This window comes from Sapajus apella, unplaced genomic scaffold (genome assembly GCF_009761245.1).
Source record: "Sapajus apella isolate SASKATOON/1434 unplaced genomic scaffold, GSC_monkey_1.0 scaffold1, whole genome shotgun sequence".
In the NCBI taxonomy this organism is placed as follows: domain Eukaryota; kingdom Metazoa; phylum Chordata; class Mammalia; order Primates; family Cebidae; genus Sapajus; species Sapajus apella.
In genome coordinates, this window is record NW_022436941.1 from 18053200 (window position 1) to 18080912 (window position 27713).

General features: G+C 40.4%; 1 protein-coding gene across 11 annotated transcripts in view; it reads right to left on the bottom strand.

Annotated features, from left to right (window-relative positions):
- Positions 1 to 27713, bottom strand: part of SNCAIP (synuclein alpha interacting protein) — a 155972-nt gene that overhangs the window by 44868 nt on the left and 83391 nt on the right. For 10 of the 11 annotated variants that reach the window (XM_032269567.1, XM_032269643.1, XM_032269867.1 and 7 more), the window contains one exon: positions 18154 to 18226. In XM_032269567.1, coding sequence (XP_032125458.1) covers positions 18154 to 18226 — 73 coding nt within the window. Of the gene's footprint in view, positions 1 to 18153; positions 18227 to 20897; positions 21039 to 27713 lie in introns of all 11 variants that reach the window. The other variant, XM_032270176.1, reaches the window with a different exon arrangement.

Sequence of the window (27713 nt, forward strand, 5' to 3'; positions counted from 1 at the left end):
TATATAAGGTCGTAGGTTCAAAGGGCTACTCTTTTATGTTGGCTTTATTTACATGTGAAATTTTTTCCAAGTGATACAGGGAAATGGATACCATATGTTTCCCAGCTGTTTTGTTCTGACAGGAGCCATTAAAAACGCTCTATGGAAATGAATTCTGTCTGGTTCTTACGAAAACACGTCTTTTCACAGAAGAGTCCAGAAACTGAAGATGGAGCGTCAACATTTTGGCTTGTTGTCCCTCTCCTTCCTCAAACCTATGACTCTTTTTGAGGCTGTGAGTGAGATCTGTGTTTTCTCATCTATGTCTTGATTGCCAAGAAAAGGAATCTCAGTAACAAAAAATGGATATTTCATAGGTTTTCATTAAAAGGCTCCAATGTATTGCTATATTGTATACCTGAATGGGAGGAAGGGCAACTTGATGCTATATACAAAAGACAAAATTCAATTCCTTTATTGCTGCTAAGCTATGTAATCATGTATTTTACGAACAACACAGAAGAGGGGCTATTAATGACTAGTAAGATTTTTCACTTGCAATTATTTAAATCTATCAAAAACTTCACTCTTATTTTATTGCAATACAATAGTAAATTTCTTATCATATATGGAAACAAAGTTTAGACTTACTTTGGTTCCTAGTAAAATTTTGAGAATAAATTTGCTTTCTGGAAATCACGAATAAATTTTTTATATGTTAGCAAAATTTAAATCCCCCTAAATTTTATCTATTTTAGATTTGTACAAGTTCTGTGACAGCAGAGTCTGTGCCTAATTTATCTCTCTATCCCTTAAAGAACCCAGAAAATTGCTTTACATAAGTAGATTCATAATGACTTTTTGTTTGAATGGGCTCATTTTTAACATCTTATAGGAGTAAACATGCCTAATAAGCCTTAAACCTGTCTACCTGATTACACCACAGATTCTCTAAAATGGTCAGTAAGTAAACAGACATGTATTTGCTGCTGATACATAGGCCACAATTATCTCTTCGGATCTAGCTGGCACTTGGAATGCCACTGAGCTTTAGCAAAGTATTTGCCTGCTGACTCTCTATACCCATCTATTGATTGAACAAACATGTGATGCAGTCTTAGAATGTGCAAGGATTCCTGATAGGTGGCCTGTTCTGATCCAAGTGTCTCATCTTTTTTCACCCTTGCCCACTCCTTCTCCTTCCCCTCTTCCCCCAACACATCCAGATGTTGCTCCTCTTCCCAAAACATATTTCTTGTGATAGTGACCTACATGGTAACATGAACACTTATGCAGTCTCCCAAGAGATCTATCTCCAATGCATCCTTGACCCTTCTCTTTCCTTGACCCTGGCCCTTCATCCCTCAGGTACCAAGTCCTGCTGTGTCCTTATTGTGATTAACCTCAATCCCTCTGAATCTGGGCCCTCTTCTTCAGCATCACTAAACTGACTAGACCACATTGGGATCCTCTCCCACAGTCTGCAAAATTTTCCTGGCTTCCCCTGCTCTCTTTTTTTCAGTCCTGAGTTATCCTTCTTCAATAAGCCTGACTTTGTCACCCAGAATCTGCTCAAATATTTCAGGTAGCCCTATACTAAACAATATTTCCCCATATATGGGTACGTACCCTGCAGTATCTAAGGGGCACACAGGAATCATGCTAAATACCCCTGATTTACAGAGTGAGAATGCTATTTACCTTCCAAATTCTCTTTCTTCTTACTAATTAATTTAAGGAGACTCACTTTGGTGCTAGAATGAATTCTACTCCCTTCAAAAAGTTACAATTCCCTATTTGAAAAATGAGACTTCAGGCCTCAGACTCAGCGATGTTCATAAGCAAAGAATTAAAGGAATGTTATATGTTCAATTTATCACATTCATTTTAACGATGACCTTGAATTCACTGCAAGTGACCATGGTTTTCTATTTATAACCAGAGCGACATGAAGTTTCTTTTAAAAATGAATATGTTTAAAAGTCAGGTGTTTTAGAAAAATAAATAAACACAGTACAGGTGCAATACAGGTAAAGCAAAACTAACAGAGGTAGACTTGGGATACAATGTATGTTGTGGAAATGATACTTAAATTACTAGGTTTGTAAAACCTTGGCTTCCGGGATAATAGCTAAGTTCTTCAGCATAATATGTAGCAGTTCTTGTATTCCTTTTCTAATTTACCTTCTCATCTCAGCACGCATAATTCCCAAATCACTAATTTTTCCCTGCAGCTCCACTGCTAAATTCATCGTTTCTAGATATACCACACTCTCCCTGCATTTAAGTTTATTCTTACTTTCCCTTGGCTGTCTTCTCTGCTTGAGACTCAGGCTTATCTCACAAGATTCTACTCGGGGTTTACCTCCTTTGTGCAGTTGCTGTGACTCTCCTAGAGAATAATTGCTCCTTGCTTCCCAGTGCCCTGATAATACCTAGAGTTACATATTTTTGAAATTCTGTTACAACTATTCACTCATGCATCTGTTTCACCTTTCCTCCTGAGAATCCCTCCAGGGCAAAGACAGCCTGAGAACCAACTTGTGTTTATAACCAGTCCCTGATCTAGCAGAGTACCTTGAAGATATTGGGGATCAATGGCTTCTCTTTCAATGTATGGATGAAAGAATAAAGGGAGAGGTGGGAAGGGAAGGAGGGAGGGGGAAGGGAGAAAGGAAGAAGAGAAGGAAGAAAGGAGGAAAGGAAGGAAGGAGGGAGGAAAGGAAGGAAGGAAGAGGGAGGGAAGGAAGATGCCAGAACCAAAGATGAAAAGTACAGCAACTAAATACAAGTTCTGCCACAATGAAGTCACCCTTGCCACATTTTGGGCACACTAACTGTGCTGAATATTTCAAAGATAATGCTAGTAAGCTATTGAAAATGTTTACACAAGATGTGTTACATCTTAATCTACTTTCATCTATTTCCTACAAAAAATTCCTCAGTTTCCTCATCTGTAAAATGAAGGGGTTAGACTATATGATTGCTAAAACCTGATCTACTCCTAAATTTCTATGACTGTATGGAATGACTACAAATAACAGAGCTCTCTATTCTGAATGACTCACTATGAAACACTATAATTTCTTTGGATCTATGTCGTTCACCAGATCCTCACAAATTTATAATTATGAGGCTAAGCTGATTGCTGACACAGAGCCACTCTTTGGCTCCTGAGACTGATAAATTAGTATTTTCTTAGGAATATAATAGACAGTTTGTTGCAACAGTGGATCCAATTTTCAAGACTAAACGTCAGTGCTGGCTCCCAAAATGCCTATTTTACTTCTAAATAGAAAGTTATGTGTCCATATTAGAAAATTTTCTTGAGACATCAAGAAGAGAAAGAAAATGGATATGATTTAGGGCAAAGTAGTGCTCCCCTACTGCTTTTCATTAAAAGTTAAATGGATTCTATTTTCCATGAGGAACAAAGTGGTCAGCTTTAGCTATAATGGCCTTAAAGTGTACACAGCAATATACCTCACATACATAGCTACTGGAAACCTAGGCGCCTTCAAAGACAGATTTTGAAATTCTCCAACATTCCATTTCCTTCCATTTTCACACCAAAAGAAGGGACATTATGAACGATTGAGAGTATTAATGCTGGAGTCGGGAGTTTGGTTAGTCCTATGAAGGCTGAAGTCTGTAGTCTTACTGCAGACACCTCAGGCTCTGTAAGAAGTGATGACAGGTGGCTTATCCCATGTTCTGACAGTAGGAAGAAGGCACAGAGTCCGAGTGAGGACAACTTGCTGGGTGCTCTGCTGTGCTGCCCTGAGAGATTAGACCGTGACCTGATCAAAGTTAAAGCTGTGTCAACTCTGGGTTTGGAGAATTGTGTAGGGGCACTGTGTTAGGAAGAACAAAAGTGTGTGTGAGAAATGAGTGTTCCTGGAATGCTCTCATCAGGCTGCTTGCTTATCCTTCTCATTGATGCTACAGACACTCTAGTAAGGGTAATGTGAGGCTGACAAAGGAGGACAGAAGGCTTGTTTATTACAGAAATGCCAGCCAATGATCTATCCACATTAGGGCATTAAAACACTGCAGGGAAAGCATCACTGATTTGTGTTCTAAACTTTCTGTCTTTAAGTGGCTACTGATATCAAGCAGCTGTTGAATATGTCAGATTCATGTTTTATCATTCCCAGCTCTGCCCACAATTGTCAGGACCTGCTCACATAGCTTTGCACCCATTTCTTTGTTTTGTGAGAACCATTGAAATACGCAAGCCCTACTACCCTGGATAGAAAAGATACTTCACCAAAGAGGCATAGTCCATCACAAAATCAGACTCAATATTTTGACAACTTTAAACCTTTGGGCTTCAGAAGTATGGTTTCCATAGAAAAGCAATTGGTGGGGTGGAGAAAGTTACATGGTCTTGCATTATTGTGTCATCTATAAAGTATGCTGACCTTCACTTTGACACTAGCAAAACTTTGTGTGGATTAAGTTTTGTGTTCATTCCAGGCCCGTTTACCAGGTTTCCTTTCCTTCTTTCCCTCCCTCTCTGTGTGGAAATGTAGGGAGAGATACACGTCAAGGACAGTGAAAGGCTGAGCATCAGAGATGCTTGGGAAAAGGGCAGAGCTGCGGGCAGGCTCAGTGTGGCTTCTGGCCATGCAGCACATATACATTTTAACTGAAGGTGGCGATGTTTTACAGTGCTGGTCTGCTGTCAAGGACAAAGGACTCCGACTTACTGCTTCTCGGTCAGAGAGAACAGGAGGCAGACAGCACAAGCTGAAAAATCCCTACCCTCATCTCCTGATTTCCAATTGACAACTCCTGAAATGCCTGCTGATTTTACTTCTAAATATGGACTATGTGTCCACATTAGAAAATTAGACTTAGCCACCAAGACAACAAAGAAAACAGGGTATGTCTTTAGGGTACAAGAGTATTCCCTTCTTCATCACACACCAGGGTCTGTTGGGGGGGTGGGGGTCTGGGGGAGGGGCAGCATTAGGAGGTATACCTAATGTTGATGACGGGCTGATGAGTGCAGCAAACCATCACGGCATGTGTGCACCTATGTAACAAAACTGCACATTCTGCACATGTACCCCAGAACTTAAAGTGTAATAATGATAATAATGATAATGAGTGTTCCCTTCTTGTATTATTTTTGCTAGAAGTTAAATGCATTCTATTTTCCACGAGAAACAAAGTGGTGAGCCTGTGAAAACTGGTCTTGTTTTAAGAAGGGCACACTTTAAGGGGAGGAGAAATGAAAGACCCAGTGCTGGCCTGTAGCCTACCTTTCCTTTGGCAGGTCTATGGGTCTGCCCGCACAAGCTCCTACTATGGCCTGATGTCCCAGCTACAAGACTGGAGAGAGAACAGGCAGGTGCAGTGGCGCTAAACAAAGTGGGAGGAAGAGCAGACAGTGGCTCTCTCTGGGATTAATGAATGGCAGAGCTGCTGTGCCTTCGTCATCAGGTGCAGGTCACTGTACACTTCACAAGCATTACTATAGACAGTGAAGAAAATATTTAAATGTATTTTAAGAATTCACAAAGCAATATTTCTCAATTGGAATTTTCCTAAAATGTCTTCCATTTAATACTTTAAAATTGCCAATACATTTGTGTAAGGCTTTTTATGTTTCTGAGTACAAGAAAGTGTAAAATTTCATTAGAGATTGCCACAGCTCTGGAGGATGGACAGGCTAAGCTCTGGAGGATGGACAGGCTCTTCTTATGTATTCTTACTTGGAAATAAATGAGAACTCAGAATTTTAAGTGCAATGTGAAAAATGACATAGCATGCTGACTGCTCAACTAGGACCAAGGTTCCCTGACTTGAACTTTCTTTCTGTAACACTGGAGGGCTGCCTTATCAAAATTAAATTATTCACTAAAGATACAAGTCACATTTTCTTATTCCCTAAAGACACAATTCACAATTCCATATGCAATGGAATCCTAGAAATCAGTTGCAAAATAATTTCAGATTCACTCTAACCTAAATCTAACACTATGCTCTCTGTCTAAATTTTGGTAACCATTTACTAGGAACCTTTTGCTGGGAAAAAAGCTAGAAAAATAATTTATGGTCGGGCAAGGTAGCTGATGCCTGTAATCCTAGCACTTTGGGATGCTGAGGCAGCTGGATCACTTGAGATCAGGAGTTTGTGACCAGCCTGGCCAATATGGTGAAACCCCATCACTACTAAAAATACAAAAACTAGCCAGGCATTGTGGTGCATGCCTGTAATCCCAGCTACTTGGGAGGCAGAGGCAGGAGAATCATTTGAACCCAGGAGACGGAGGTTACAGTGAGCCAATATTATACCACTACACTCTAGTCTGGGTAACAGAGCAAGACTGTCTCAAAAAAGAAAAAAGAAAAATAATTTTTAATGACTTTCCTGGCTGGGCTCACTGGCTCAGACCTGTAATCTCAGTGCTTTGGGAGGCTGAGGTGGAAAGATCAGCTGCCTGAAGCCAGAAACCTGAGACCAGCCTGGGTAACAGTGAGATCCTCATCTTTACAAAGAATTAAAAAATTAGCGTGGCATGGTGGCTTGCTCCCATAGTCTTAGCTACTAGGGAGGCTGAGGCAGGAGGACTGCTTAAGTCCAGGAGTTGGAGGCTGCAGTGAGCTATGATTGTATCACTGCACTTTAGCTGGAGTGACAGAGTGAGACCTTGTCAAAAAAAAAAAAAAAAATTCCACCAGCCTTTCTTAAAAACAGTTGAGTGGAAGGATTTCCTTCCTCTTTATTTTTAGCAGCATTAGCCTAAATTTAGAGTCATTTTGTCACTGAGAAATTGTTCTTACAGCTGCTAATTCCTTCAATGGCTAAGGGTGGTGATTTTTTTGTTACTGTTTTTTTCAATGTAAGCAAGATAAACAGGAATACAAAGCATGGTCAGAGTGTTAAAGCAACTGGTAATTGACAGAATCCTATAGTACTTTTTTACAGGGTTCGTTCATTCAACAAAGACATATTTAATACCTTCTGTGTACATGTCTCTAGGGGTGCAGGGTGAATGAAATAGACATAATACTGCTCAGACAATGCTGAAAGTACACAAATAAATAAATAAATTACTAAATGCAAACTGTTTTGAAGAAACAAGGAGGGTACTCGAATAGAAAACAGATGAGAACCTCACCAAAGAGGTGGGTAACATGTAAGACCTGGGGGATGAGAAGAAGCCAATTATGTGAAAAACTGGGAGATAATAAAAGAGAAAAAATAATTTTATGAAGATCTGAATAGAAGGAAGCATACCTGCAATAAATGTCTAAAGCAGGGAGAATCTGGCAGGTTCTGTGGCTGTTATGGCTAGATCAGAGTGGGTGAGAGTCAAAGAAAGCGAAGTTGAAGCTGGGGGAGGTTATCAGGGACCAACCCATTTGGGGGTTTTATTGGCCACAACAAAGAGTTTGTTTTTTATTTTAACCAAAATGGGGTATTTCTGAGGGATTTTACAGAGACGTGTGTGTTCACATAGCAGAAGGAGGAGAGGGAACTCTCAGTGGCTGCTTTGGTAAGACACTAATTCTGTTTATGAGGGATCCATCCTCTTGACCTAATCATTTCTCCAAAGATCCCATCTCCAAATACCATCATCTTGAGAGTTAGGTATCAACACACAAATTCTGGAGCGATGCAAACATTTTGTTTATAGCATGAGGATATACTTTGAGCACAGAAACCCAAGACCTGGTGATGAATTGATGTGGGACATGAGGAAAAGCAAGAAATCTGGCTTCAGTGACTGAGGAGATGTTTGAGTCAGTGGAGTGCAGTCCACTGAGGAGGGGGTCTGAGGAGGAACACGCTGGGCAGGGGAGTTCAAGAATTCCTCTTTGGAATTCCATAAGATATCAAATGAAGACAGCGAGTGGGCCATCAAATAGGAGGCTGGAGTGCAGAGGGGATTCACAGAAGCATATAGATGGTGTTTGAAGCTGTAAGCATGTATGGGAGGCTGGGAGGACCCAGGGAGGGTCCTATTAAATATTTAGTCCCACTTGACTATTGAAAGGTCAAGTTGAGAAGGAGGAGGAGTTGCGAAGGAAGTCTAAGAGGATATCAGAGTGTTAGGAGAAAAATGAGGAGCGAGGTAGTCTCACAAAGCCAAGAGACGAGACTGTTTCCAGAAAGGAGGGTCCTATAGTCTCAACTAATGCTGACAGGCCAACAAAGATGAGAGTAGCAAAGTGTGAGTGCATTTGGCAGCATGGAAATCATGACCTTCCCTAGAGAGATGGAAATCGTACCGGGGATGTTTAAGGTAAATAGGAAGTGGGGACCAGGGGAGGGAGTTTCCCATGCCTTTTTAAAGCAGGCTGGCTCTAAATGGAGGGTTGGCAAGGAGGAGCAGAGAAACAGGATGGGAGCTTCTAGAGGTGGTTTGTTTGTTTTCTAAGATGGAAGGTAGAGAATGTTTGTACGATGAGGGTAATGGCCTCATAGAGATGAAAAGATTAATGGTGCAGATGAAAGGGGAGATAAATGAAGAATCAGAGTGTCAAACCAAACAAAGAGAAGCAAAATATCAGCTGTCTCATACTTCAACCACGATACAAACCCAGAGGATCCCTTTCACTTCTTTACATTCATCTGTCCATCTACACCTCCAGTATATGATCAGCAGCAGCGTCCAGGCACTGGAGACACCATCGTGAACAAAATCGCCCAAATGAGTTTTTAATGTACTGTTATTAAAGCAATGTCACATTAGTATACAGATATGTATAGGGTAGGGAAAGTACAGTGAATTAGGAAATAATAGGAGTTGATGGGATGCACAATTTAGGAGCCACTAAAAACCTGTGGCTATTAAGCACTTAAAATGTGGCTAGTGGCACATGTCAAAATGATAATAATATTCACTTATTGGGTTAAATAAAATATATTTTAAAATTGACCTATCTGCTCATACCTTTTTAATGTAGATATTAGAAAAATTTTAAGTCACATATGTGGCATGTGGCTCACATTACATTTCTTTGTTGTTGTTTCCTCCAGCTTTCTTTCTTTCTTTTTTTTTTTTTTTTGAGACAGAGTCACACTCCATCACCAGGCGCCAGGCTGGGAGTGCAGTGGTGAGACCTCGGCTCACTGCAACCTCTGCCTCCTGGGTTCAAGCAATTCTCCTGCCTCAGCCTCCCAAGTAGCTGGGACTACAGGCACGCACCACCACGCCAAGCTAACTTTTTTGGATTTTTAGTAGAGAGGGGGTTTCACCATGTTGGCCAGGATGGTCTCGATCTCTTGACCTCGTGATCCACCTGCCTTGGCCTCCCAAAGTGCTGGGATTACAGGCGTGAGCCACCGCGCCTGGCCTCCTCCAGCTTTTTAAAAAAATTGTATACATTTAAGGGACAGAAGTGCAGTTTTTTAGATGGATCTATTGCTCAGTGATGAAATCTGGGCTTTGAGCGTAAACATCACCCGAATAACAAACATTGCACCCATTAAGTAATTTCTAATCCTGCACCCCTCTTCCACTCTTCTGAGTTTCTGGTGTCTATTATTCCACACTTTACATCCATCACATTATATTTCTGTTGGACAGTGCTGGTCCAGAGAGTCAAATAAAGGGTCCTAAGAAGGTGAGCTTAGAGATGGAGGGAGAAAAGGAGTAACATCCTATGTGAAGGAACACTGCATATTTGAAGAACTGAAGGAGGCTCCTTGATGTGACTGGCAAGCAGGGGGCATGTAAGGAAGCCTGCTGGTCCAGGAGAAGATCACTCTGGGCCTTGAAGGCCACATGAGAGAGTTTCTCATTGCATATCCTGAGAACTATCCTGAGAAACCATTGCCTGGTTTTGAGCAGGGAGTGGGGTGATAAGACTTGCATTTTTGAAAAGATCACTGTGTCTCACTAAAAACAATGGGCTGGTATCTAGGTGGCCCTGGTCAGTTCTTCTCAAACTTGAATGTGCATAAATGAATACCCTGGGGATTGAGCTTGTTAAAACACAGGTTTGATTCAGGAATCTGGGGCGAGTCTGAGAGTCTGCATTCCTCACAATGTCCCAGGTGATGCTGCCACCAAGGGTGCTGGGGTGGGTCCTGGACCATACTGTGAGATGCAAGGGCCTGAGTGAGCAAATGTCACAAAAGGGTTGGGACTTATGCCACAGGATCCCTCAACTATGAGATCCTAGGATTTTGTTTATATTACTTGAGTTTACTTTATGACTCTTTTTTTATGGAAGAGTCAGAACAAAGGAGATATGTGGATAAAAAGGAGATGATCTGAAATGGGAAGACAGAACCCATTTAATATAGAGAGACAAAAGAAGAAGGGTTGCATTCAGCAAGAACTGGAGTGCTGTCGAGATGCTCTGACAGAAGCTCCCAAACTAGAAATGTCCCTCAACACACATTCCTACTTTTGCCTTAAAAAAGCATGGGAAGATGGGAGGGGGAAACCGCTATTCCTGTGACAGGATGGGGACTTGTGAGAAGGAAGTCACTGCAAAACCGCACAAAGTCAAAGGCACTTGGCTGTATATCTGTTTTTCCTTGTCCCTATGCGTCAGTTCTTTCCCTCCCTGCCTAAGTCTCTCTGGACTTCCCATTTTTCATTCTTTCTTACTGCAGATTTCCTTTAACTCATTTCTACCAACAGGAAGTTTCTTTACTTATCAGTTTTGGGAGTGGAAGGTATGTTTCTCAGAGCCCAGTAAAAATAGACAAAAACACAGGAGAGAAGACTGAGTTTCTACCCCTAAGTTTTCTTTCCCTCAAATACTGTCTCATTCCTTTCTTAATTCCATAGCTGTGAACCCTGTAGAAAATCAGGTTGTTGTGTCACTTACATTTTTCATTAAGCAAAGAAATGTTCCACTCAAGAGAGGGGTCAAAGATATGATGTGTTTAAGCTTGGCTACATTCTGCCTCTTTTATTCTTTTCTTTTGAGATGGAGTCTTGCTCTGTCACCCAGGCTGGAGTATAGTGGTGCAACCTCAGCTCACTGCAACCTCTGCCTCCCACGCTGAAGCAATTCTCCTACCTCAGCCTCCCGAGTACCTGAGATAACAGGGGTATGCCACTACCACCCAGCTAATGTTTGTATTTTTAGTGGAGATGGGGTTTCACCATGTTGGCTAGGCTGGTCTTGAACTCCTGACCTCAAATGATCCACCTGCCTCAGCCTTCCAAAGTGCTGGGATTACAGGCGTAAGCCACCATGCCCAGCTCCTTTTATTATTTTCAATACTACCAGAATTTTATTTTAACTTTTCTCTCACCCCTGCCCCCATCTTTATCTACATTGACCTACATTCTCTCAGAAGCATAAATGAAGTGTTAATAGGTTAAAGGTAGAGATGATCTCTCCCTTTCCATAGAGAGGGCAGCTCTGCTTTCATGGGTAAGTTCTGTGGTCAACTCAAAATAATGGCTACGAACATTCTGGAGCAACAGAAAAAGAAGCAAAAACTGTCCTCATGTTGTGATTACAATGATATGTACAAATATAACTCAACGGGAAAAATACTTGAAATGAGTGCAGTAGTTCTGTTTTGGTGGCCAGGTTAAGTTCTTTAAAAATAATGGATATCACCTTTATAATCATTTTTTTGTTAAACAATAAAATAATTGTTTTATTTGATAAACATTCTCATCTGATGTCATTATTTGTAAATTTTTACTCTAGTTAAACATTTCTTTGTCATAAATGTTAGATTCGTATTGGACTAGGTTGAAGTGTTGGCTTTCTTGATTGAGATCTTAGAAAATGTGTTTCCCCACTTTTTGGAGTCCAGTTTACATTTCATCCTGTGAAATCGATTAATCAAAAAGCTTTTCAATTTAAACTGCCATACCAACCTTCACTTTCATGCTTTTAGCATTAAACCTTAATAAAAATTGAAAACAGGAGGTTTATATATTTAGCATCACCAACTATGTCATAACAGCATCTACAGGACAAATTTCATGTCAACTTATTATTTTAGGTGTTAGCTTAAATCCTTTAATCTTAGGACATCACATCTTTTATCTTTATAGGTTTAGGGTTTTCACAAAATTTGCATGCACAGGGTTCAAAAACATAGCAAATTTGCAATGCTTTTAAATGTACAACCTACATGACTTTAATGCCAGAAACCAAGTTTAAAAAGTACCGTTTCCTTTACTCATTGTCATACAAATAACACTTTATATTATTTAGGTATAACATTTTTTCAGGATCCATTTTCAGACATATTACAGGGTCATTTATTACTGTTACATAACTGAATTTTCTAACCTCAGCAGTTTTCAGATGTAAGGCAGCATTAATACTTATCTGCCTTCTTTCATAAGAAAATTATACAATGAGCTTAGCAGATACGGATTTTGGAAAAATCACATTTAAAACACCATGAATTGAAACAAATGTGTATTTGAATGTCCAATTAATTTTTAAAAACTCTAAGTCAATGAAACTGAATATGTTTTGATTTGAACACCATATGTCACCATAACGTATTTTTTGTCTACATTTGGAGAAAACCATAGGGAAGAGTTAACATTCACTGCCGTATGCTGTCCTCTTTTCCCACATGAGTAGCAGATATTAAGCAGAGAATGCGTGCAAACGTTCCACAATAACTTCCTTTTTTAGGTGCAATTTTTTTCACACATAACTTCCTTTGCTGCTAATCCTTGTCCCAAACTAGTTTCTACACATGGTTCTCTGGAATAAATTATTCCTCAATTGAGTTAGCTTACCCACAGGGGGTCTGGAGACTGTAGAGCAAGTTTCACATCCACTTGCTAGCTCTAGAACTTTGTGCAAATTATTTACCCTCTTGTAAGCCTCAGTTTTCTCATCAATAAAAGAGGTACAGTAATGCTTCTCCCTCTGATAATTATTTTGAGGATAAGTATGCTGCTTAGAGACCTGGCACAATGCCTGGTTCACTGATGGCTATGAAACAACTCAGAAACCTCAACTGCACCTGTGCATCTCCACACACAGGCAGTTCATTCTCAGGCTTCCCACTTCTAGTTTTTTGTTTCCTTCCTACCTGTGGCATCTCCATTTCCCTAATATTTCCTTTCTTTCTAAACCACTTTTTTCGCAAAAATTTGAAAGAGTCCTAGTGCAGTGTAATTGATGGAGAATAGTTTAAAATGTGATTCCTATTAGGGGAAAACATAAACTTCAACAGGAATCAAAGCTTTTGGCTAAAGAAAGGGTACTCTCAGAGGCCTGGGTGCAATGGCTCACACTGTAATCCCAACATTTTGGGAGGCCAAAGCAGGTGGATCACCATGTCAGGAGTTCACGACCAGCCTGACCAAGATGGTGAAAAAATACAAAAATTAGCCTCTATTAAAAATACAAAAATTAGCCGGGCACAGTGGCAGGTGCCTCTGATCCAAGCCGCTTGGGAGGCTGAGGCAGGAGAATTGCTTGAACTTGGGCAGCAGAGGTTGCAGTAAGCTGAGATTGAGCCACTGCACACTGCAGCCTGGGTGACAGAGTGAGACTGTCTCAAAAAAAAAAAAAAAAAAAGGTAAAGAAAGGGCACTCCTAAGGCAGATTTGTGGGTATTGGTGAGTCAGTGGAAGGTGCAGGGAGACGATTTCCAGGCCTCTGACAACACTGCCATTATCCATTCTTGGAGCCCATCACTAGAGCCGCAGGGATGAAGTGAGGTGAGACCGAGGCTGTATGTCTTACAGAGGGGCTTTCAAAGGCCTTAAACAGGGCGCATTTTACTCTCCAGCTCCTCTGAGCACGCTCAGAAAGCAGACAAAATGGATAGCCCTAGTTGGGAAAGCAGAAAAGATATGTGGGAAACCCTGGGGACTGTTCTGTGGGGCTGACAGGTTTCTGAGCAGACCACTTGGGGAGAAACCTCAGGTTCGGTTCTGGGTGCTCCACTTTAAGAGGGATGCTGGTAACTGCACTGCATCCACCAGAGAGTGAAAAGAATGAGCAGCCCACATGCAGAACTGCAGAAGGAAATGTTCACCTGGAGAAGACAGGGCCAAGAGTGACTGCTGTCTCCACACACACAGTGGTACTTTTGTCCAGGAGGGACTGTCGTTTTCTGTGGTTCCAAGGGAAAAGTCAGGATCAATGAGTGGAAATTCAAGGGACACTGACTTTGGCCAAGCAAAAGCTTTATGGATAAAAGCTGCCTCCTGAGATTGTGCGCTCCCTGTTGCTAATTTGATGAAGTGCAGGCTGGATGACCCTGCCGCTGGGATAAGGAGGATTACCTTCAAAGATCCGATTGACTTTGGACTACCTGATTTTTTTTTTCTTTTTTGCATTTTAGAAAACTTTTAATTTGTAAATAACTCTTGCATTTTTCACTTGTAGATAAATGTATACAACAGTTGCAAAAACAAAAACAGTACAAAGAATAGCTGTAGATCTTTAATCCACATTCATCAGTTGTCAGCATTTTACCCATTTGCTTTATTATTTGCACTTTCTCACTTGCCCTTTCTTGCAGACTAGATAATTTTGCAAGTCCCTTCTCTTAGTGGGAGTTATGATTCTACATGCTGAGGCTTCCTTCCAGGTCATAGGATTTTAGAAAAATTGGAATCCTGCTGGCATTGCTCTTCACTGCACTTAGCATAAAATCTGAACTCCCCAAGGAGTCTGACCCTGATCATCTCTCTGCCTTCATCCCTTACTGCTCCTCATTTGGATCACCATGCTGCAGTTACACTGGTTTTCTTTTTCTTCCTCATAATTGCTAAGCTCATTCCTGGCTCAGGCACTTTGCAGTTATTAGTTCCTCCACCTTCAACACACTTTGCTGGTTTTCCCATGGCTGGGGCCTTCTAACATTCCCTGATGCCCTAAGACCTCCCTCCTACCCCAACTCCTACAAATTATGACAGTCCCTCATGGTGCCTCTTCTCACTAACTATGGTGATCTTGTTTATCTGTTTGCTTGCCTTTTGGCTGTGACTCCCAGTAGAATGTGAGCTTCATGAGCACAGAGGTCTTGTCTGTCTTATTCTTTACCATGTTCTCAGTACCTGGGTCAGAGACACTCAACACATATTTGTTGAATAAATAAATACGAGAGCAAATGAGAACATCTGGTCAAAGACATAATACATATAAGAATAGATGTTAACATTTGACAACCTATACAAAACAGCAAGTGTGTAACTATTCTATAAAGGTAAAGAGAAAAGTCTTTGTCTCGTGGGGTATCGTATTAGTCCATTCTTGCACAGCTAAAAAGAAATATCAAAGATTGGATAATTTATAAAGAAAAGACGTTTAATTGGCTCACGATTTTGCAGGCTGTACACGAAGTGCAGCAGCTTTGGCTTCTGCAGTAGCCTCAAGAAGCTTCCAATTATGGCAGAAGGCAGAGGTGGAATGAGGCATCTCACATGGCAGGAGCAGGAGCAAGACGCAGAGTGGGGGAGGTACTACACATGTTTAAACAACCAGATCTCATGAGAACTCACTCACTACCACAAGGATAGTACCAAGGAGAGGGTATTTGTGAGAAATCCCCCATCATGAGCCAGTCACCTCCCACCAGGCCCCGCCTCCAACAGTAGGGATTACCATTCAACATGAGATTTGGGTGGGAACACGGACCCAAACCATATCAGGTAGACTGTAACTGACAGAGTTTGAGGAAGTTGCCCCTGAGAGTGCCCCATCCCAAAGAAGATGTGGACTTTTCTCCGAAGCCAAAGTGCATTCTGCTGCATCTGTTTGAAAAGATGGAAATTTGCTAGCTTTCCTGGTGCAAACTCCTTATGTGGTTGATACAAGAAAGACAGGGTGGGGAGGGTTATTTTTACATCTGTATGCCTATGAAACTGGTTAGGAATGCCTCAGTTACTTAGGAAACTAGCTTTGAAAACTTAACCACATTGAGATTTCTTTCAGTGGAGCCCATGGATAATTCTATAGTGATGCTGTGGGCAGACACGTTTTTCCGTGGGTTCCTTTCTTTAGGGTCACTCTTGATCTATCAGAATGCAGTTTCCCAGCCTCCAAATGGTCTGTCAAATTGGAAATGTACATGCAATTCCATTAAGAAGCCTGAGTCTTTCCCTCATAATCCATTTCCTGTCAGGTCTAATTATTGCTGATTACCTTGAGCACTGTCTTTGTTCTGGATAAAGTTCAAAAGCTTCTAAGTTTGAAACTGGCCTCCTCCTCCACCACAGGAGAAAAGTCTACCATCATTTATTGTAGAGATGACTAGAAATTATAAAACCTGGAGAAAATGGAATGAACAAGCTCTTTGGTTGGAATGGAAATGAACTGGAAAAATGGTTGCTAAAAGTTTCTGTTTATTCACTTAACTTGGTAAGAGTCACCATTTAACAGAGAAAAAATAATTTACCACTTAATCAAGGAAAATGCTGACTTGTAAAGATATAAAAGGATAATATCTTAAAAATAAATTATTGCCATTAAGTCAAACTATCTGGAAGGTTATATATGTAAGGGATAAGATAACAGAATCTGGAAGTAGATTTCCTGGGGTTTGAATCCCAGCTCTATAACTTAATTGCTGTGTACCTCTGGGTAAGATATTTAACTTCTCATCTCTGTTCCTCAGTTTGCCCATCCATAATATAAACATCCTAATAGTACTTAGCTCACAACTATTTTAGGATTAATGGGATTAATATAAGTAGAGGACTTACAATAGTACCCACATTAAGCACTAATGAAGCATTTGCTATTATTTCTTCTCTCTTATTCCCTATGTCCAAATAAAGAAAAAAGAAAATCTTGTATCTGCAAAGTACCCTTTTGATACATCACTTAATTTTGATCCAAAGAACAGCTGGGCAACATTGGTACAGGTTTCTTCTCTATTTTATAGACAACTAGTCACAGATTCAGGGTCATTTAGCTGATAAGTGCCTGAACTCTAACTCGAACCCAGGCCCGGTGACTCTGATGTTGGCAGCCTTGCCACTGCAGTCTGCTACCTATGCCATTGATAGCAGTCATTGGTTCAAGTTTGAAACGAGCACTGCCTTTTAAGCAGACACATCCTTATAAGATTTATAGCCAAGAGCCTCTACTAAATCTTACATGAACTTGAATGTTTTTGAAATAAAAAATAAGTGAAGGTAAGTAAAAGCTTTTATCTGAACAGAAAACTATCTTCTCTGATGTATCTGACCCAAGCATGGAAGCGTTACTTTCATTTACACACACACACACAAACACTGAGATAAACAAATCTAGAAAGACTAATTATTTTTCCTGTCTCTCCTAAGCAAAATGTCAAAAGAAAACAAACAGTCCGGGGGAAAAGTAAATTAGCTTCGTAAAAATCCTTTTCATTAGAAAGGCCTAGAATTCTAGTAGCTGTATAGGTAAGGCACATCTGTTTATTTTTAAACACAATACACATAATTTGAGGATTATCAGGTTCTCAGGATTCTAGTGACTATCAGGGGAGGTCCGGCTTTGGCAAGGTTAGTGATGATGCCATAGAGTAATTACTTAGAAAAAATAATAAACAGTTTCATAGCATGGTATAATTCCCATCAATATCCTTTTTTATTTTCATTTTTGCCCATCATCTAAGGAAAAGCAGAGAAGCTTAATTTGATATACAGAGGGAAAACAACTCTGAATGTACTTTTTTTTTGTTGGGGGTGCGGGTGTAAGGAGGAAAGGTTGACCGGCTGGTTTTCATCTATATGCCATAATTCTCTGTTTAGTTTACACTATTAAACTCCAAAGCCTTTGCTTTAATCTTAACTGTTGCAGTATGCCTTATTGCAGATTCTATCATGTCGCATCTATGATAGGGTTTCCGACTTTGGCAAAGCACCATCCCTCAAGCTGGTCCTTGCCATATGGGTAGTAAATGCATCCAACATTTTTTCATTGGCGCCTACATCATTATGTTTTGTCACCAATGGTTTCTCGGGTTTTCAGTAAATTGCTGCATATACTGTGGTTTGGAGATGCCGAGATGATCTCTGAACATTTATTTAACTGTACACAGCTGAGTCCTCATTAGGGCCTCCCTGTCCTGCTATACTTTTTCAGATGACATAACATCTGTTTGTTGAAGGAAGGACATGAGGTGGGGGGTGGTGTACGTGGAGAAGCCATAAAGGGAAAAGAAAACAAAAAGCAGGAGGAGACCAATGTGAGGGAAAACAGTTTTCCAGGAGCCCTTATCACTAAGTCAGGAAAGGAGGAGAGGGGAGGAGCAAAACCTACCTGATCTGTCTTCGTTTTGCGTATCACATCTTCGGCACAGCTCTGGGATCGTCTTGAGTGATGTGACTGAATACTGAATGGAAAGCCAGAAAAGAGAGGGCATAAAATCAAAATTTAAAATCCAAGCATTCACTCAGATTGGCCAGAAAAACAAAATACAAGAAGTGATACTTGGGTACAACATGTATTTTCAGAAAATTTATCTCATTTTACCCTAAACGAGCTGTGTGGTGATCTGGCAGCATCCTAAGATCTACCTGCAAGCATCTAACCACATGTAGTTTAAAAAGAGGGCTGGGCAGACCTTCTTTAACAAAAATCAGTGGGCATAGCCTGCAGACACTCTCCTCCTCTTATCACTTCTGCTACTTGTGGAAGACAGAAGAACTGTGTGACCCTGAGAGTTTCAAGAAGATGGCCTTGATAATTGCATTCTGAATCCTAAGGATGAGCTTGTCTGTGAAAAGCCTAGTACAGGAGCACCTGACTTCCTGCAACATTGGGGACAGTTAGGAGACATGTCTGGGCCGATGCTGACTGGACTATGCAAAAGTCCCTAATGTTGCCACTTGCCACAGGTTTCAGTGCATAGCATCCATTATCTCCATGGGAAATACCAAGGTAATGTCATAGATAGTTAAGAGGGGTATGGTTCTGTGTTTGAAAGCTCATCTCTTTCGCATATAGATTAGTTTGAGTGGAAAGAAACCAGACTCTGGGCTCAATTTCAGCAGCCACTTAAAGGCTGGTTTTTGGGATAACAAATTATGACACAAGGGGGCATATGATTGGACGGGCTAAAACAAATGTAAAATCAATAGCTATGATTTATGGGGATGACATGTGATGCCAATCAATCTTTCTTTAGAGGAGGGTGTTTTAAAACAAAATAAGTAAAATAAACTTGTTCTCTAATAAAAGACCAAGTCAGGGATTATCTTCAATCACACTCATACTTTAATTCATAAAATGCAGCTTCCTAAAACTACTTTGCTTTTTACCTCTAGGGACAATGTTCTTAATGTGAATGAGTTTGTATTATAAATTATTTCACCACTGCAAAATTTGGGGGGATTGAGAGAAAGCATTTAATCTAAAAGAAAAATGATCACAGGAAACTCATTAGGATTACTCTAGCATTACAAGTGAGGAATGTGTAATTAGGACACATTTATCACTAAGAAGGTACTTTAGTTAGCTTGATGTCGATAGATGAAGCAAAGCGTCTGCATTGAGATGTCCTTGTGCTTTCCCCAGGCAACCAGGACAGCAAGACATAGGGTGGAACTGTTGTAGATATTGTCAGTTTGCCAACTGCATGTCACAAGCAAATTAATTTCCAGTATTTGCAAGCGAAAAATGAAATCTCCAATGACTAATTAGAGAAATTGCCCTTACCTGTCTGATGCAATAACATCCTGTTTATATTGGCCATGCCTCAGAGACTACAGGTGCTTTCGCAAACCCACCCACATGCTCAGAGGGAGGGATGACTGCCTCTTAAACCCCAAATTAACCTATAAGTATTTTTTTTTCATGTTATGTTCTTTGGGGGTCTGGGGTAACATGGGTACAGAAAGCATTTTTCTTGGTACTAATAAGGTACCTTATGTTTCTGGCCAAGTACAAGCTCTCTAAGGAATCTGGTAGCTTCTTGAGACCAGCTGGTACAGGTTAAATAATTACACAGCCTATAATTCAATTAAAATTGGGCCTTTTGTTTTGGTTGCCATGTGTCCCATGAAACACCCTTTGGCAAAGTCTCATTCTTTTTTTTTTTCTTTTCTTTTCATCCAAGGCAAGGTTTTAGAAAGAGAGAATCTAAGATGAACTGTGTTTAAATATAGTTAATGAAAAATTCAGTAAGATTTTTTCACTGGACTTAATGATAGATATCTGATTAAAATGGGTGAGCTGCTATCTGTATTTCGAGGCACATGCTTCCTAACTGCCATCTCCCACCCTAAAGTCAGACGTATCAGAATCTCTGAAGAATTCGCTATTGCTTCAACTCTTCTTATTTGCCCTCAAAGGCCCACAGTGCGCAGTAAGTTTTAACTAATGAGGTTTAAATTTGAGCAGCACCTGGCTGGTATGGGGACCGAGTCACAGGCAGACACTAGCCTAGCTAAGCCACTGCCACTGCCTCAAACTAAATCACTTATGGCACTTTGCCTCTCCACCCAGAGTCACATAGGAAGTCACTTTGGTGAAGGCATCTATTTTAATTCTCTGGTAACAATGACTAGAGAAAATATCATTTGCTACTCCTGGGACTAGAAATAAAAAAGTACAGCAATCTAAACAGGATGATAGGTTATCCAGAAAGTCAAAGTTTTGATAAATTTTAAGGGTATATGGAACGTCAAATTTGGCAGTGACTCCAATCTACATTGTGAACAAATCCATCATTTTTTATAAAGACAAGACAAAATCAATTTGCGGATGTTTCAGTAAGTATAAACACTACTCTTTGGATGGAAGAGAAGGCTTAAGGGAATGCTATGAAGATTGTTAAGCTGTGATGTGAAGAAATGCACAGGAAACACAGAGCTCACAAAACCAACATCCAAAAATGTTTCCACATTTGCAAATTTGGGAATGAGCAAATGATCCAAGAAGTCTCCCTTGCAAGTATGCATTGTGCTACCATCTGGGAGCTGGAATGGAGGGCTTCCCAGGCCTTCATCCCAGTTCACAGGACAGATGGCCTTTTATAAGGAACTGTCAGATTGCCAACATACCTCATTCTCAGGACAATGGCAGGCTCCCAGGGCAGCAACTACTGTCAGTTTGGCCCTATGGGAACCAAAGCCCAGTGCATCTTCCCTGCCTGTGTCCTCCAATCCAAGCTTTTGTAGCCTGTTCCCTTGACTCCTATTGTCCTTGGGTGAGAAGAGTGAAGAGGGGACTTGCAGTTAGTTGAGAAGTATTACATCTTCTATCTCTATAATTTATTCCTGTTATAGAATTCTTCCAGAGGTTATTCCTAGTGAAAATAGGCTTTTTGATCTAAATTTGTTTTCCAGACTTCTTTTCCACTTCTCTACCATGACTGAGGAAGAGCTCCATCAAAGGTTGACCAGCTTCCTCTGCCTCTTCAATGTCCCTGTGCTTCCAAAGTTTTGTTTGACTTCTGTTTCTTTACTCAGGGGTCCCCCTTTCCTGCAGTGCCCTCCTCCAGCCATGCAAATGCCACCATCCCACAAGGCAAGGCCAGCTGTGCTCTGCTTATCCATGAAGCCCTGGCTGATTGCTTTAGCTCTTACTGACTTTTCTCTTTTCTCCTCTTGGTAAGTTTCTGCCTGGTCTTGTGCTGTGGCATTTCTTATCTGTAGGTGTTGGCTTCCATAAGCACTTGGGGGAAAAAATGATATTTTTGATTTGTATATGTGCATGGCACACAGGGACTGATTAACTGTTTAACTGAAATAACAAGATGTGTACATATTGACTAATCCCTGGGCATAATATTATAGACATTCAAAGGAGCTCTTTCATGTTTAGATAGTAAGTGGGACTTTCCTCTAGGCCTTTATACTAACACTAGAATTAATCAGCTTTCTGAAATAAAAATTTGACTAACGCTCTGCACAGCCTAAAGGACAAAGACCATATGCCTTAGCACGGCACCTAAAGCCTTCCATGAGCTCAGCCTCATCTCACATTGTCTACTTCTTTTGATTGTGGCAATAACAAATTCTTGGTGGTTGCCCTACCTGTTGTTTTGCCTGTCTATACCTTTACATATGCTATTCCATCTACCTGAAATGCCATTTTGCCCATTTTCCTAAGCAAACACCTTTTAATTCTTCAGGCTTTGCCTAGGTATCACTTCTACACAATCTTTTCAGACCCCCTGACCCATAAGGAATTAATGCCAACTTCCAAAGTGTGGTCTCTGGACGAGTGGTATCAACACAGCCTAGGATTTGTTAGAAATTCACATTCTTGGGCTCCATCTCAGACTTACTGAATCAGGAACTCTAATGGTGGGGCCCAGCGATCTGTTTTTTCACAAGCCACATAGGTGATTCTGATGCATAATGAAGTTTGAGAACCATTGTTCTGTATTATTTCCTTATGTTAGGCATATGTCCATTACAAACTCATCACATGATGGTTCTCCTATATGTTTACGTAACTGCTTTCTCTGCTTCCCAAAGATGTGGACAATATTTTATTTACCCAAGATACTAGGCAATTATTAAACTGAATTAAATAAGTTCCTCTAGATATGAGAACTAATGAGGCAGGGATATAGTTCAGTCCATAATTTTGGTGGCAGTAGTAATAATAATGTCAGTAGCTAATATTTACATAGCACTAATCTTAGAAAAACCCATAATTGCAAGCCTAGCAATAAATCATTTTATATTTTTAAAAATTCTTAATATATTAATAGCATGAATACTAGCTGATGGCTTAACCTTTTGTATAAAGGACGATGAATTTGGAGCCATAAGATCTAGATTGAAGTCCTAGTTCTGACACTTATTAACTCTATGGTTCTGGACAAATAATTCATTTAATGTCTCTGGGGCTCAGTTTCCTTATGTGTAAAACACAGATAATTATATGAGATAATGTAGATGCAATCATTTTACAAACTGTAGAGCTCTAATAAATGTCTGCCTCTTCTCTTTATCCTGTTTTCTATGTTTGCTTTCAGAGCTTACCTCCTCATCTTTATTTCTGCCATGATTTTAAGCTCAGTAAACGAAGATATAAGAGCTAGTGAGGCGGGAAGACAGGGGTAGAGCTGGGACTAGAAAGGAAAGGAAATATAACTCAGCCTATTTTGGTACGTTATTTGGCTTCTCTTTGTTCTTTCCTCACTCAAGAGAGTCTGCAGCCCAGGGCTGACACTGAAAAGTCAGCTTCAACCACTTCACAGAGTTGATATGGTGCAAGATCATCCTATACAGCCCAGCCTACGCCAGTCAGTTTTGTCACCATGCCATGTAAAACAGTCGGAACATGCATGCGATTCATAATGACAATGCGTGATTTCTACATTGGGCTGCAGGGATCTCTGACCACCCTAGATATTGTTCAGGGCTGAAAAGCCTTGGCCCTTATTCCTGAAAACTGGAGCCAACTGAGCGAACGAGCAGACATTACTCAAATGGTAATGAGCCACAGAAAATGAAAGAACTAACATCCCAAGCACCTTTGCAAGCTGGAGACTGTTAAACTACTAAAGCCCCATAAAAGTTTCCAAAAGAAACAATTAATCCAGCCATCCAAACAACCATGGTGAAATTCATGATTTCTCACACAGTTTTCCAAAATTCCGGCAGGTATGTCAACAGGCACACAATAAAAACAATGGCAATAATGTGTACAAGCAAAGCTGGGAGTGACAGCAGAGACATGCAGCTGAAGAGAGATTTTCAGAACATAATATTTTTCTAAAATTTTGGCCTTCCCTCCAAAGGCATGCACTTCCAGTTCAGGAAGACTTCATGCCCTCCATTACAAACTGTGTTCCACTGCCCCTTCTCTTACAACATGGCACTAACAGTCTGCTCCTCCACTGCCAGCCCTTTGCTGGGGCTCAGGTTTCCTCTTTTCCCATCTCCTCAGGACTCCTGCCTGCCACCATTCTTTCCTCCCTCCCTTTCCTCAGCCCACTCTCACCGTTGGCTTTCTCCTTTCATCCTATAAAGATAAGCAAGCACTCCTACCACTTCAAGACACTCTGCCTCCTTGACTGAGCATGGGCCTTTCTGCTCTTGCATTCATCAGCCATCTCTTTTGAAAGAATTGTCTCTGTTCTTGTTTCTATTATCTCATCTCTGTACTTACTCCTCCAGCCCTCATGATAGGGCTCTGCCTATCATGCAAAAGACACTGTGTTTATTAGGGCCACCAAGGGGTCTTCCGGAGGGCACTTTTCATCTCATCTTTATAATGACCTATTTGCCACCATCAACTATTGTTTTAAACTCCTTAAATTCCCCCCCCCCCCTTGCCCCTTTAGCTCCCTTAGTTTTCATTTTTTTATCTCTGAAAACTTATCTCCAGTTCTTTTGTAGAAACCTCTTTTTCTAGACCCTACCACATAGGATATACTTTTGCACAGTTCAATTTTTGGAATGTTCTTCTCTTTCCACATTCCATGTTTTCACAGATGACCTTAACTATACCCCCAGTTACAGCAACTACCTCTACATGGTACAGATACTGGTGACCCACATTTTCATGCCTCTATCCCACTCTGCTTTAAATTCATTTCTTCCCGCCATTTGAGTTACATTAATGAAACTTATTATAACTAATCCTGTTTTCAAATGAATTTGAATTTTGCTTTGCTACCTCATTTTTATCATATCTTCCTTCTAAGAGGTTTTCTTTTTTAAAATTTAGTTTAATTTTTAAATTGCATTTTAGGTTTTGGGGTACATGTGAAGAAAATGCAAGATTGTTGCATAGGTACACACATGGCAGTGTGATTTGCTGCCTTCCTCCCCTTCACCTATATCTGGCATTTCTCACTATGCTATCTCTCCCCAACTCCCTACCCCCCACTGTCCCTCCCCTATTTCCCCCCGACATAGCCCAGTGTGTGATGCTCCCCTCCCTGTGTCCATGTGTTTTCATTGTTCAACACCCACCTATGAGTGAGAACATGCGGTGTTTGATTTTCTGTTCTTGTGTCAGTTTGCTGAGAATGATGGTTTCCAGGTTCATCCATGTCCCTACAAAGGACACAAACTCATCATTTTTGATGGCTGCATAATATTCCATGGTGTATATGTGCCACATTTTCCCTGACCAGTCTATCATCGATGGGTATTTGGGTTGGTTCCAGGTCTTTGTTATTGTAAACAGTGCTGCAACGAACATTCGTGTGCACGTGTCCTTATAGTAGAACGATTTATAATCCTTTGAATATATACCCAGTAACGGGATTGCTGGGTCAAATGGAATTTCTATTTCTAGGTCCTTGAGGAATCGCCACATGGTCTTCCACAATGGTTGAACTAATTTACACTCCCACCAACAGTGTAAAAGTGTTCCTATTTCTCCACATCCTCTCCAGCATCTGTTGTCTCCATATTTTTTGATGATCACCATTCTAACTGGCATGAGATGGTATCTCAATGTAGTTTTGATTTGCATTTCTCTAATGACCAGTGATGATGAGCATTTTTTCATATGTTTGTTGGTCTCATGTATGCCTTCTTTTGTAAAGTGTCTGTTCATATTCTTCACCCACTTTTGAATGGGCTTGCTTTTTTCTTGTAAATCTGTTTTAGTTCTTTGTAGATTCTGGATATCAGCCCTTTGTCAGATGGGTAGATTGCAAAAATTTTTTCCCATTCTGTTGGTTGCCCGTTCACTCTAATGACTGTTTCTTTTGCTGTGCAGAAGCTGTGGAGTTTGATTAGGTCCCATTTGTCTATTTTGGCTTTAGTTGCCAATGCTTTTGGTGTTTTGGTCATGAAGTCCTTGCCTATGGTTTTGCCTAGATTTTCTTCTAGGGTTTTTATGGTGTTAGGTTTTATGTTTAAGTCTTTAATCCATCTGGAGTTAATTTTAGTGTAAGGTGTCAGGAAGGGGTCCAGCTTCTGTTTTCTGCACATGGTTAGTCAGTTTTCCCAACACCATTTATTAAACAGGAAATCCTTTCCCCATTGCTTGTTTTTGTCAGGTTTGTCAAAGATCAGATGGTTGTAGATGTGTTGTGTTGCCTCCAAGGCCTCTGTTCTGTTCCATTGGTCTATATCACTGTTTTGGTACCACTACCATGCTGTTTTGATTACTGTAGTCTTGTAGTATAGCTTGAAGTCTGGTAGTGTGATGCCTCCTGCTTTGTTCTTTTTGCTTAGGATTGACTTGGCTATGTGGGCTCTCTTTTGGTTCCATATGAAGTTTAAGGTGTTTGTTTCCAGTTCTGTGAAGAAGGTCATTGGTAGCTTGATGGGGATAGTGTTGAATCTGTAAATTACTTTGGGCAGTATGGCCATTTTCACGATATTGATTCATCCTAACCAGGAACATGGAATGTTTCTCCATCTGTTTGTGTCCTCTCTGATTTCGTTGAGCAGTGGTTTGTAGTTCTCCTTGAAGAGGTCCTTTACATCCTTTGTTAGTTGGATTCCTAGCTATTTTATTCTCTTTGTAGCAATTGTGAATGGCAGTTCATTCTTGATTTGGCTCTCTTTAAGTCTGTTATTGGTGTATAGGAATGCTTGCTATTTTTGCACATTGATTTTGTATCCTGAGGCTTTGCTGAATTTGCTTATCAGTTTCAGGAGATTTTGGGCTGAGACGATGGGGTCTTCTAGATATACAATCATGTCGTCTGCAAATAGAGACAATTTGACTTCCTGCTTTCCTATTTGAATACCCTTTATTTCTTTTTCTTGCCTGATTGCTCTGGCTAGAACTTCCAGTACTATCTTGAATAGGAGTGGTGAGAGAGGGCATCCTTGTCTAGTGCCAGATTTCAAAGGCAATGCTTCCAGCTTTTGCCCATTCAGTATGATATTGGCTGTTGGTTTGTCATAAATAGCTTTTATTATTTTGAGTCATATTCCGTCAATACCTAGTTTATTGAGGGTTTTTAGCATAAAGGGCTGTTGAATTTTGTCAAAGCCTTCTCTGCATCAATTGAGATAATCATGTGGTTTTTGTCTTTGGTTCTGTTTATGTGGTGAATTATGTTTATAGACTTGTGTATGTTGAACCAGGCTTGCATCCCTGGGATGAAGCCTACTTGATCGTGGTGGATAAGCTTTTTGATGTGCTGTTGAAATCGGTTTGCCAGTATTTTATTGAAGATTTTTGCATTTATGTTCATCATGGATATTGGCCTGAAGTTTTCTTTTCTTGTTGAGTCTCTGCCAGGTTTTGGTATCAGGATGATGTTGGTCTCATAAAATGATTTGGGAAGGATTCCCTCTTTTTGGATTGTTTGGAATAGTTTCAGAAGGAATGGTACCAGCTCCTCTTTGTATGTCTGGTAGAATTTGGCTGTGAACCCATCTGGACCTGGGCTTTTTTTGGGTGGTAGGCTCTTAATTGCTGCCTCAACTTCAGACCTTGTTATTGGTCTATTCAGGGTTTCGGCTTCTTCCTGGTTTAGGCTTGGGAGGAGGCAAGTGTTCAGGAATTTATCCATTTCTTCCAGATTTACTAGTTTATGTGCATAGAGTTGTTTGTAATAATCTCTGATGATGGTTTTAATTTCTGTGGAATCTGTGGTGATATCCCCTTTATCATTTTTTATTGCATCTATTTGATTATTCTCTGTTTTCTTTTTTATTAAACTGGCTAGTGGTCTATTTTGTTGATCTTTTTGAAAAACCAGATCCTGGATTTATTGATTTTTTTGAAGGGTTTCTTGTGTCTCTATCTCCTTCAGTTCTGCTCTGATTTTCGTTATTTCTTGTCTTCTGCTAGGTTTTGTGTTTTTTGGATCTAGCTCCTCTTGCTCTTTCAATTTTGACAATAGGGTGTCGATTTTAGATCTCTCCTTGCTTCTCATGTGAGCATTTATTGCTCTATACTTTCCTCTAGAGACTTCTTTAAATGTGTCCCAGAGATTC